The 12,430-nt window shown below is 37.1% G+C and overlaps 2 protein-coding genes and 1 long non-coding RNA gene across 7 annotated transcripts in view; 1 reads left to right on the top strand and 2 right to left on the bottom strand.

Moving 5' to 3' along the window:
• Positions 1 to 9,717, bottom strand: part of spidr (scaffold protein involved in DNA repair) — a 71,664-nt gene extending 61,947 nt beyond the window's left edge. For all 3 annotated transcript variants that reach the window (XM_061920489.1, XM_061920488.1, XM_061920487.1), the window contains exons 1-5: positions 9,501 to 9,717; positions 9,194 to 9,352; positions 9,049 to 9,115; positions 3,587 to 3,748; positions 3,046 to 3,182 (exon numbers count right to left, since the gene is read on the bottom strand). In XM_061920489.1, coding sequence (XP_061776473.1) covers positions 3,046 to 3,182; positions 3,587 to 3,748; positions 9,049 to 9,115; positions 9,194 to 9,352; positions 9,501 to 9,515 — 540 coding nt within the window. In that variant the 5' untranslated portion in view covers positions 9,516 to 9,717. The remainder of the gene's footprint in view (positions 1 to 3,045; positions 3,183 to 3,586; positions 3,749 to 9,048; positions 9,116 to 9,193; positions 9,353 to 9,500) is intronic.
• LOC133568513 (uncharacterized) lies at positions 1,810 to 6,745 on the top strand. Its single transcript, XR_009809615.1, has 3 exons — positions 1,810 to 2,119; positions 4,484 to 4,580; positions 4,702 to 6,745. It is a non-coding gene; the product is annotated as an uncharacterized LOC133568513 (long non-coding RNA).
• A 745-nt stretch (positions 9,718 to 10,462) lies between the features above and the next one.
• mapre2 (microtubule-associated protein, RP/EB family, member 2) overlaps positions 10,463 to 12,430 on the bottom strand; it is a 38,627-nt gene continuing 36,659 nt past the window's right edge. For all 3 annotated transcript variants that reach the window (XM_061920491.1, XM_061920492.1, XM_061920490.1), the window contains 2 exons: positions 11,772 to 11,930; positions 10,463 to 11,696 (listed from right to left, as the gene is read on the bottom strand). In XM_061920491.1, coding sequence (XP_061776475.1) covers positions 11,589 to 11,696; positions 11,772 to 11,930 — 267 coding nt within the window. In that variant the 3' untranslated portion in view covers positions 10,463 to 11,588. The remainder of the gene's footprint in view (positions 11,697 to 11,771; positions 11,931 to 12,430) is intronic.

Genomic DNA, 12,430 nt, shown 5'->3' on the forward strand with positions numbered 1-12,430 from the left:
TCCTCCGTATGGCAGGCGCTCCACACCACAACAACCACATCACTTCACTAATTTGTCCTATTCTGGCTGATCAATTACATGCAGCTTCAAAACGCTGTGTGCTGCCATAATCTTGTGCACCACGGCACTCCTTGCACATTCTCGTCACGCCTCCCCAGCCTTTGACAAACATTGCACCTGTGAACAATCCAGGACTCCATTGTTCAGAGGCCCAACTCCATTGAAATATATATAGGAGACTGAAAGTGAACACAATTCTGTTAAAATAGCAGCAACTAAGTTAAACAGTGCTAGCAAATAAGCCAAAGAGGCTCTCAAGTGAACTCATTGTCAAGCGTAGCGCTTAGAGGAGACCTATGATGAATTTTGTCTTTTCTGACTTGTAAATTTTGTTAAAAAGTTGGCAACTCATGCTAAACAATGCTGAGGCATCAAATCAATAGGTTCATGCATTTGGATTTGAGCTTGCACACAGTTGTGAATTACTCTGCCTGCTGGGTTTTGGAGTATTTTTCAACAGTGACGTTACTAGGGATGTAACGATAAATGGCATTAATGATAACTGTGGTGAAACCCACGACGGTTGGTTTTCCCATTTTAAATCAAAATACTGAAATTTCACGAATTTGCAAACAGCTAAAATAATGCACAAAGCAAACTACATAATGTTACCCAATAATTTTCAACAATTCTTCTCAACAAAAGGGGAGGAATATAATCTTGGAGAAAAATTTTACATTTGTTCGCACGTACAAAAATTAACACCTTCAGTATATCAGTATGTGGAATTAATGTATGTAATGGATTCAGCAAAGAAATCAAACAATCTACTTATATGATCCAATTCAAGAAACTCTTCAAACTTAAAGTGTTTACAAGGTACAAAGAAGAAGAACCATGATGAACATTCGGAATGTATTTCATCCATCCATTAATTTTCTAGATAATCTTACTAATCTCACAATATGAAATATAACTTACTTCACTGATTATTATTATTTTTTATGTTATTACTTATGTAGTATATTGTGAATAAATTGAGAACAGGAAGTGAACAAAAGTGTTAGCAACTGCTATGTAAAGGAAAAGGGGTACGATTAAATAACCTCTGCTTCTTCCTACTCCTTTCAAACATGTTGAATAGAGAAACTGGAAATTGTGATGTATCATGTTGTATGCATGCAGGTTCGAAATAAACACAAACTCAACTCAAAATTATCGAAAACATGTGATTGATAAGTCACAGGCTGACTGGCGCCAGCTAACAAGATTAAATGCCAACATGAAAACCGGAAACATTAAAATATTTCCTCATTATTAAATGACATACCTCAATCTAAACTCATATAAACACATTGCTGTCTGAGCAATTTAACTTTTCAAGTATGCAAAAGCAGCCCACAAGCTGTGCTCTCTTAAAACAGAGTGAATGTTCTATACACAGAGGAATATGAGAAGGTGTTTTTACGGTGCGTTCAAAGACCGCCAAACAAAACAGGATGCCACAACGCCAGTCAGAAATAACCAATGATTAATAATACGTTTTAATTGTTACACACTTTTCATTTAAATAAATATTAAAGTGCGAAAGCCATTGAAACAGATACAATATTAAGATGAAAACATTATCACTGAAGTATAAGAAACACAAAAACATGCACAATAGTTGCTTTTGTAACAGTGTGTATTTTTATTCTTTAAAAAAAAACTTGGTCAAAAGATTTCAGTGTGTATATGCTTTTTGAGCACATTCAACAATACTGAGATAATACTAACTGTGATAATAATGGTCGTGATAACCATGATATGAAATATTCATATTGTTATACCCCTAAACGTCAGTGATTGTTGGAAGTACTGATGAGGGCATTCTAGGACAGATTGTTTTGGAAAGCCTTCTACTGAGCCGGCACAGCCGAGACTCTTGCCACTGGAAATTCAGTCTATTTCTTCTTGTGTCAATTCCTTACAGCCTGTCCATGTCTATAAAACAAATATTTCCATGTATTTGTCCATTTCTGGGTCATTACGGAGTTTGATTAGCCGCTAAACTTCAACGGAGAAAATGGGGACATTGCAGCATTATGATTTGTTTTGAGGAAACAAAAGAGAAAGTAAGGTAAAGTACTTTTTTTGTCTATCCTTGGCATGGGGACAATAATACCGACGTGCAGCATGCAGTGACATAAATGCTGGTAAAAGCAGATTTTTCTATTTCTCTTATACAGTGGACCTCACTGATTTTGAATTGGCTTTAGGTCTGGGCTCTGGTGTGCACACCTTTGCACCCAGCGTTTTATACAGTTACACCATTTCTCCACTGTATTCTACATCCCTTGTACATGTCTTCATCAATTAAGAGAAAATAGAAAGGTTGAAATGTTTAATTACCAATAACACAGCTGGACTACTTCACTGTCGTTTTCTTCATTCCTTTCTACTGATCATCTCAAAAACATTGACCATGCAGGATAAATCTCGACTGTTTTGGATACGTGCCGGCCAGCATTTTATTGCAAATTCAGCTTGTGAACTTTGACAGTCTGGAACACAACCAGAGGTTCTAGAAAGTGCACACTGTAAGGCAGTCTGGTTTGATCCTGTTTGTGTAAGACTTTGGAATAATGACTACAGTACTCCATCTAGTGGAATAACTGCTAAGAACAGAATAAACTACTAAGCCAGTACTAATATAGTTAACACAAATATTAAAAACACTGCTCCCATATGGACTCAAAACACTGGCATAACATTAGTTACTCTTGTCCTATAACAATAATATCGCTCAGTTTTCAGATATATACTCAATAAACATAATGGTTAACTTTATTATTGATGTATAAGTTAAATACAGAGTATTTGTAATGAGCTTTTTTGGTATTTAAAGGGGTATTTAATGTTACATACATGTATATACTGTACAGTGGTATGCATTAGTCAAGAGTTTAAGAAGGTTTATAGCCCCATCTACTGGTCATGCATGAACATAACTGTGACATTCATGCATTTTACATTATGTGGTACAAATGGATGCTTTTTACTCACATCTGTAGGGTTAACCGGATGGTGTTCAGGTTCGTTGTCACAAGACGCCGACTCGCAGTCAGAGATTTGTTGCCCGGTGTCTTTTTCAAAGTCATCGCCGTCCCGATCGCTATCAGTCTCTATAACAGGTGGGTCGTCTAGGGTGGAGACGCAAATGGTGTGACTAATCATAGCCAGGGAAGACTTTTGTAATGATAATCATTAAAAAACAAAAGCAAATTTGTTGCATGGTCCACTTTTGACAGATTATTAACTGCTGCAAGTATGCAGGTTCTGTCAAGTATTTGTCGTTATATAATTTATATTAGAGATACATGTATTTAAAATGATTGTACAAATAACACGTATTAATCAAATATTAGCTAAAATTGGATTCAAATGAATGTTTACCTCACTACATATGCCACAAGGCTTACAAGCCACATATTTTAAACTAAACAGTGATGGTATAGCAGAGGTAGCCAAAACGGTGGTACTTGGTATAAAAACGACTGTGAGGAACACAAAGCTGAACCGAAAAACTTTCAGTTACTCAGTTTACCTTTATCAGTGCTGAGCATGAGCAGTGATTTGGTGTACGTCTGAAAGGGAGCCACGGGTCTTCTTGCAGTCCAAGGCTCGTCATGCTGGGTGCCATCATTGTCAGACTGGCCACTCTCACTGGAGCTCCATGCAATGTGAACTGGGTCCTCATTGCGCTGTTCTACAAATAGAATAAAATGGTTCAATAGGAAGAGAATAAAGCTATGTTGAAATGATAAAACAATCAGATAATTTATCCACAACACTAACTTTATAAAGATAATGACTGAGGTAGCATGTTGATCAAAATCAGCTTTGTTGGTCAAGTATTTTAAACACACAAGGAATGTTACTTACTAGACTATACTTTCTTGTTCAATGTAAACAATATTAATGATTAACTCAAAATATAAACAAGTACTTAAATAACTAACATGTGCAAGGCTAATAAATAATAATGCAGTGGTGAATAGATCAAGGCAAAAAAACGTTGACGTGAACACAAATTTGTACATTCACGGAAAGATTAGTTTCAGAGTTATTTCACAGTGATTGAAACTGTTCGTATGAAGGGTTGATTTGGCGTATTGTGATTGCCTGCCAGAGGGGAGGAGTTGGAACAGTTTGTAACTAGGGTGTGAAGAGTTAGCAGTGATGCTCCCTGCCCATTTCCTGACCCTGGACCGATAGAAGTACTGGATAGAGGAAGGTCGACACTGAAGATCTTATCTGCAGTCTTAATTGTCTGTTGAGTCGGTGTCTGACCAGCTTGGTTGAAGAACCAAACCAAACAGTCATGGAGGTGCAGAGGACAAATTGAATGATGGATGTGTGGAACATGATCACCAGTTCTTTGGGCATGTTTAACTTCTGGAGCTGACACAGACAGTATATCTTCTGGTGTGCCTTTTTTCAGATTCTGTCTATGTGGGAACGCCACATCAGATCTCAGGAGATTGTGGATCCCAGGAACCTGAAAGAGTCCAAACTGTGACACTGTGCTGTTCAGAATGGTGAGAAGTGGTGTGTGCTTCTCCTGAAGTCCACTGTCATCTCCCTACAGTCTTGAGCAAGTTCAGCTCCAGATTGTTTTGACTGCACCAGAGAGTAACCCGTTCCGTTTATTGTCTATAGGCAGACTCCTCGCTATCCTGTATGAGACCGATCCGACGGTGGTGTCATCTGCATCCTTGGGCCTTGTTAACACTGCACACCAAATATTATTTTTTTGGCCTTAAGTGACACGGATCAAATATTTTTAGCCAGTCTAAATGCTCCAAAGTGTTTCAAATCGGATCTTTTCACATCAGCTTTTAGCCACATCAGGAGGTAGTCGGAATCCAGTTGGAATCTGATCTTTTCAAATGTGACTGCAGCAAAATTATACACACATATATATATATATATATATATATACACACATACACACACATATATATATATATATATATATATATATATATATACACACACACACACATATATACACACACACACACACACATACATACATATACATATCATTATCCATGCGTTTGCTAGGTCTCGTCTCGATTACTGTAACGTATTATTTTTGGGTCTCCCCATGTCTAGCATTAAAATATTACAGTTGGAGCAAAATGCGGCTGCTAGACTTTTGACAAGAACAAGAAAGTTTGATCATATTACGCCTATACTGGCTCACCTACACTGGCTTCCTGTGCACTTAAGATGTGACTTTAAGGTTTTACTACTTACATATAAAATACTGTAATGTCACTATTGCTGAAAAAATAGTACAGTAGCAATAGGAGAGACTATTCATCCCTGAACACCATGGAGTTCAAGTGAAATAACAGAGACAGGGCTTTGCTGCCCCAAACAAGCACGCACCAAAATGAGCTAACGTTACGCTAAAAGCTAATTATTCTTCACCTCAAGCCAGGACTGCGAGCGAGCTGAGCTGCAGTTTAAGTTTCTAGAAGGTCAACGGGCTTATAGTGATGTTAGTAGTAGTTGACTGGGAGGTGTTTTTTTATAATTTGGGGAGAGTATGCTGCCTTATGCTCACCTGCTAAATACCTATCTGCTCGACACTGAAGCATTTACTACATGCGCTCTGAATAAGCACTGCTGATTGGCTGTTACCGCTCTGAATATGCACTGCTGATTGGCTGTTATCGCTTTGTATGTAACCAATCAGATGGTTGTGTGGGTGGGACAATGCTGGGTGCTTGGACAGAGGCAGAAGTAGCAAAGCAGCTTGTTAGGACTTTAGCTTTGAAACTCGTTCGGTACACCCCCATACCGAACCGAAACCCCAGTACCGAAACGGTTCAATACAAATACACGTACAGTTACACCCCTAATATATATATATATATATATATATACGCTCGCACAAACACACACACACACACACACACGTGTATATATGCACATACTTGGCCAGGCCACAGGTGTATAAAATCAAGCACTTAGGCATGAAGACTGTTTCTACAAACATTTGTGAAAGAATGGATCGGTCTAAGGAGCTCGGTGATTAACAGCGTGAAACTGTCATAGGATGCAAACTAAATACTGCCAAACTATATATCTGTTTTTTTTACTCTTTAATAACATCAACTTGTCAGCTTTTTGTCATTACATGATGCCTTTATCTCTATTTTTACATTTTGACAGACAGAGTTTTTATTCATTTATTTGTTTTAAGTTATGTACATTTATATGCAGAAGCTGTATCGGGACAGATCCATTATGAGTTTGAGCAGAAATATGTCGTATAGGAATTAACTACACACAATAAAACATTAACAAAATTATGTGTCACATGAATGATTGTTTTAAGTAACAACTTATTGTAAAAAACATGGTGTTTACACTTTGATATCAAAATAAAAAACAAAGCAGTTTGGCTAATGAAAATATAGTCAAATAAACAAGCTTTGTCCTTCTCCAACGCCTCCCTAGTGTTTCAGTCCAACAGTTTGGCTAGATAAAAAACCTGGAGTGATCCCTCTAACATCGAATAAACAATCTTCACAGTCTGCGTTCAATTCGATGAGATGACAAAACATTTAACCAGTATTGATGTTATTTGAACACTGATACAGTTTGTAGTTAAATAAAGGACGAGTGAGCATCCCAGTAAACAAAGTAAAGACTTTATAAACAAGTTGTGACAACGTTCACAACACATCGCCGTCTGCAAAACAAATAGTTTTCTCCTTCGCTGTATACTTTTAGTGTGGGGACAAGTGTCTCCAATATTGTCCACACCTGTCTCCATCCAAACACAGCAGCGCCCTCTTAAACGCACAGCGGGAAGTGAGGGAAAATTACGTTAAACCAAACGCTTGGCTCCGTTTACTCCTAGGGGAAATCTCCGCAGCAAAGTCGGTATCGTCGGTGCGCCATGATAATCCAGTCAAACACCGCTAGAGCGCATGCACCTGACTTCGTGTTGCCGAAAATGCATTAATAAATGACGGTTCTCTGGTAATTAAAAAATTCAACGGTATTACTACCCATCACAAATTATCATTATACCATTTACTGTTACATCCTTCGTCCATTAACAAGTAAAAAGTCATGGGCGGTCACAGCATGTTCTTCCCGTAAAGTGTTTTTTCCTGACCTAATGCACGTGTGTGTGTGTGTGTGTATATATATATATATATATATATATATATATATATATGTCTTGATTGGATTATCCAGAGAATAGTGCTCGATACCGTGGTAGAGCGCAATATGTAGGTGTGGGAAAAAATCACAAGACTACTTCATCTCTACAGATCTGTTTCATGAGGGGTTCCCTCAATCATCAGGAGATTTTTTTTTTTTTTTTTTTCTCCTGATGATTGAGGGAACCCCTCATGAAACAGATCTGTAGAGATGAAGTAGTCTTGTGATTTTTTCCCCACACCTTCATATATATGTATATATATATATATATATATATATATATATAAATACACGTGTGTATGTGTATATATATATATATATATATATATATATATATATATATATATATATATGTGTGATATATGTGTGTATGTATATATTGTAAATATTAAGGAAAACATGCAAAACAGGCTTGTAGGGATGATATAGCCTCAGTGTTTTTTCCTGACCTAGCGTATATTCCGCTCTACCCCGGTATTGAGCACTGTATATCATAGAAATAGAAACTTTGACTATATATATATATATATATATATATATATATATATATATATATATATATATATATATATATATATATATATATATATATATATATATATATATATATATATATTATTAGGGCTGCGAATCTTTGGGTGTCCCACGATTCGATTCAATATCGATTCTTGGGGTCGCGATTCGATTATATATCGATTTTTTCGATTCAACGCGATTCTCGATTCAAAAACTATATTTTTCTGATTCAAAATGTTTCTGTATTCATTCAATACATAGGATTTCAGCAGGATCCACCCATGTCTGCTGACATGCTAGCAGAGATTTAAAAAAAAAAGTTTTTATATAATTGTAAAAGGACAATTTTTTATCAACTGATTGCAATAATGTAAAATTGTTTTAAATATTAAATGAAACAAAAATATGACTTATTTTATCTTTGTGAAAACATTGGACACAGTGTGTTGTCAAGCTTATGAGATGCGATGCAAGTGTAAACCACTGTGACACTATTGCTCTTTTATTTTTATAAATGTCTAATGATAATGTCAATGAGGGATGTTTAATCACTGCTATGCTGAAATTATAACTAATATTGATACTGTTGTTGATAATATTCATTTTTGTTTCACTACTTTTGGTTTGTTCTGTGTCGTGTTTGTGTCTTCTCTCAATTGCTCTGTTTATTGCAGTTTTGTGTTGCTGGATCAGGTTTGGTTTTGGAATTTGATTGCATTGTTATGGTATTGCTGTGTATTGGTTTGTTGGATTGATAAAAAAAAAAAAAAAATGTAAAAATCGATTTAAAAAAAAAAAAAAGAGAATCGATTCTGAACCGCACAACGTGAGAATCGCGATTCGTATTCGAATCGATTTTTTCCTACACTCCTAATATATATATATATGTATATATATACCTCTTGCAGGCCTTTCCAAACTGCTTATGGGTCGATAACTAAAAAGCAGTTTTAGCGTCTGAATTTTATTAGCTACCCTGATCCCCTTTGCCAGTTTGTTCCTGGTCTGCTTGACCAGAACCCAGCTCCCACTAACCTAGGCACCCTCCTTGGCATGAATCGGGTTCCTAAAATGGAGTGTAAACCAGGGCCTGTTGTTTTATGTGCAGTAGGTCCTGGTCTGCACACACATGTCCTCACTGAAGCTGATGTATTATATGACAATGTCAGAGACATTATTATACAAGATAGGGTGTGTATGGGCTCTCAGTGCAGTGCAGTCCTACCCTACTGTCAACCACATCAATATTACCCAACTGTGTATTGTTATGAAACCATCTGGAGCAGGTGTGCCATTTACCTGAATGTGGCGGATGTGCCAACCTCCGCACTGCAGACAGTTTTCTTCCTGATGTCTTCACATCCTCCTACCACCACAAGTGGAATAATACCCATTTAAATGACTGAAAATACAGGATGAATATGTTGCTTTGTTTTTATTTCACCTTTATGAGTGGAGAGCCCAAAAAACTATCTCCGCATTTGTCCCAGCTCCTGGCGGAGAATGATGACGAAAGTACCGATGGTTTTCTAACTCCTCGGAGCCCACTTTCAATATGATCCGGAAAGAGGACGCATTTTAAATCTTTGGAGCACTTTTTACGCTGTAGAAAAGCACACATAAGAAGAAATCCTGTATGTGTCTTCCTGTAAGTGTGAACTTTGACTAAGCTGAGCAGAAGTGGAGAAGCTAGGTTCGCATTATGAGGCAAAGCTAGCTTATTAGCAACGATAGCAAGCCTTTTTTCTTACCTTTCGGGAAGACATGTTTTGAATGTAACGTTTCGCCCAAACTGGAGACTACTCCATTCGCATTTTCACACGACATAATACACCTCTAAATGTGTGAAACTGAGATTATCGCTTGCTATCACTTAGTTTGGGATTTAAGATAAATGTAAACTTTGATTTGCTTACCGGAAAAGCAAAGGATATGCGTTTGATTTATCCTCCGGCGTGGAGCGGCTGTACCCGCCCGTGCCCCACTTGTACATTTACAGTAGCGTCATCTTGTTGCCTGTCACTTTTGCTTAGATTCTTCAACGTAAAATATGAGGCCCTTGTTTTTTAACATTTTCATAAAAAGTGCATTAGTGAAAAATAAAGTTTTTAGTTTTTTTTTAATTCAAGACAAAGTTGTATGTTTTTGGTAACACTTTAGTATGGGGAACAAATTCTAAGTAACAAAGACTTAATTTAGAGTTTTTTGAACAGTAGGGGAACATATTCTAAGTAATAAAGACTTAATTTAGAGTTATTTGGTTAGGGTTGGGGGTAGGGTTAGAGTTATAATAAGGCCATGCCGAATAAGTCATTAATTAGTACTTAATGACTAGTTAAGAGCCAATATGTGACTAATTTGCATGTTAATAAGCAACTAATTAATGGTGAATATGTTCCCTATACTAAAGTGTTACCAGGTTTTTTTTACTGGTGCACAAAATGAACCGTGCATGAACATCACCTTGTTCAAACAACAAAACTAAGACAGTGCATAAACTCACAACTAATTACACACCTGCAAATCAATCAGCTGTTGCCGTATCTGTAATATGCCAACAGGGAGAAGTTTGTATTTACACGATGAGTCGGATGTGTTTTGACCTCCGCCGAACCCCTGAGGTCAAATCACCGAACCCCTAGGGTTTGATCGAACCCTGGCTAAGAACCACTGACCTATTGTATGCATTTAATTCACTTTTGACATGACAGCATTAGACTCAAACTTTTTACCATTTTATTACAGCAAATCCATCCGAATCTCAACAACTTTCAAATAGCGGATTGAAACATACAAAAAGCTCACTAAACATACTTATTTTTTCTTATTAAATATGTAAAAAGGTCAAGTTATTCACAAATAAAATTCAAACATGCAACATGGGGAATGCATAAATGAGTGGAAGAGAAAATAAGAAAACATTTACCGTTCATTAATTATTGACAGCACATGTTGTACATTCCTTTTTCATTTACACAATTATATATGACTAATGACGGCCGGTTAATGCAATTTTAAGGTTATACTACTTACAGGAATATAGCGTGACAAAATACTCAGTGAACCGACTTGTTAACACCAGAAACTAACTGCTAAAAATCAGAACAGAACAAAAGCTCCTGCTGAACTTCAAAAGTTGCATTGCTAAGACTTCCAAAAAATAATGCATCCTCCTTATCAAAGTTCATGGCATATTCAGACTAAAACCGTTGAGGTTTGTGTGACGTCGCTGCAAACACGTACGAGTTCTGAGCAATAAAATGGCTTTGTACTACAATTGATTCACAATTCATTGTCTGTATTGTCTTCATGAGGACGCAATGGAGACTCTATTCCTAGGCTCAATAATAATAATAAATATGGTGAGGGTCTCTGGACAGATTGTCCAATACACTCAAAATGTCAGTGCAACACGTTGAAAAGGAGGTTCAATAAGAGCTACGACGAGCCCTTTCTGGGCTTTTGCTTATTGCAATCTCATGGTTAATATTGTGGATATGCAGTATAAAATCAACAGAAATAATATTAGCACTACGTAAAGGGACGGAAGCAGGGAAGCTAACACTTGCACTGGTCTAGAAATTCAGCATGTCGTCACATCTAATGAAAGGTTTGCACTGACAGTCTTCGTGATGGTCTGAGCATGGATGCTGGCCACAGAAAAACATGAGTGGAGGGATAAAAAAAAAAAAGAGTAGAAAAAAAAAAGGTTATTCTCTTTCGGCAGCTTGCTTCGATGTACTCAGTCTTTGAGAGAACAAAAAAATTCAACCATGGGAGAAAACAATCTTTTGAAGAGTTCTCAATTAAATTAGAAGAGTGTAACCGATGAGGAGGGGTCAGTATTCGTCCTGTTCCTCTACTGGCTGCTGATCATCTGGCGCTTCCTCGTGGGCTTCCTGGTCCAAATCTGGTCCGTCTCCTTCAGCCAGCTCCTCAGCTCTTTCCTACAAAAAGATCATTTAAAGAAGGCTCCTGGGCGTGAACAAGACTGAATTTTTACCATCACCACTCACACCGACCTGATCGTCTGAAGCGTAGAGCACTTCCATTAGCCGGTCGACAAAAGGGGCATTATCCTCGCCCTGCTCCTGACACAGGAGCTCCACCTCTCGCAGTTTGCTGAAGTAGTAGTCACGCTCCTTCTCCACTCCTTCCAGGGCCACCTTTAAAGTGTTCACCTAAAAAGAAAAATAAATATGTATTGATTCTTTAAGATAACAACTGTGTGGACTTTCAGCTAAGCAGTCACATGCTGATTGCTGTCAATGTCATGTCATGTGTTCTGGCTCTTTAAAGAGAAACTGCACTTATTTTGAAATGTTGTGTACCGTTCACAAGCATTATGTGAGACAATACGAAAGATGCATTTAAAAAACCAAACAAAAAAAAAACATTCCAACTTGTAAACAAAGGTCCTCTTACAATGGAGCCAATGGGAGGTCCTCAATTCCGCCCATTAAGCCCTCAAAATAACTATCCGAAAAGTGCCAACAATATTCCATTTACATTCCGTAACTTTAATATTATAATAATTATTACTAATACTTGGTTAAGTGCCAACACACACAAATGATTTATGGCGGTGCCATGATCACAAAGTAGGCTAACCATATTCTGAAATCCCAAAAAGAACCTCTTGTATATAATATACACATAAATAATGCCTCAAAACAGGTTA

The sequence above is a fragment of the Nerophis ophidion genome, linkage group LG14 (genome assembly GCF_033978795.1).
Source record: "Nerophis ophidion isolate RoL-2023_Sa linkage group LG14, RoL_Noph_v1.0, whole genome shotgun sequence".
Lineage (NCBI taxonomy): Eukaryota > Metazoa > Chordata > Actinopteri > Syngnathiformes > Syngnathidae > Nerophis > Nerophis ophidion.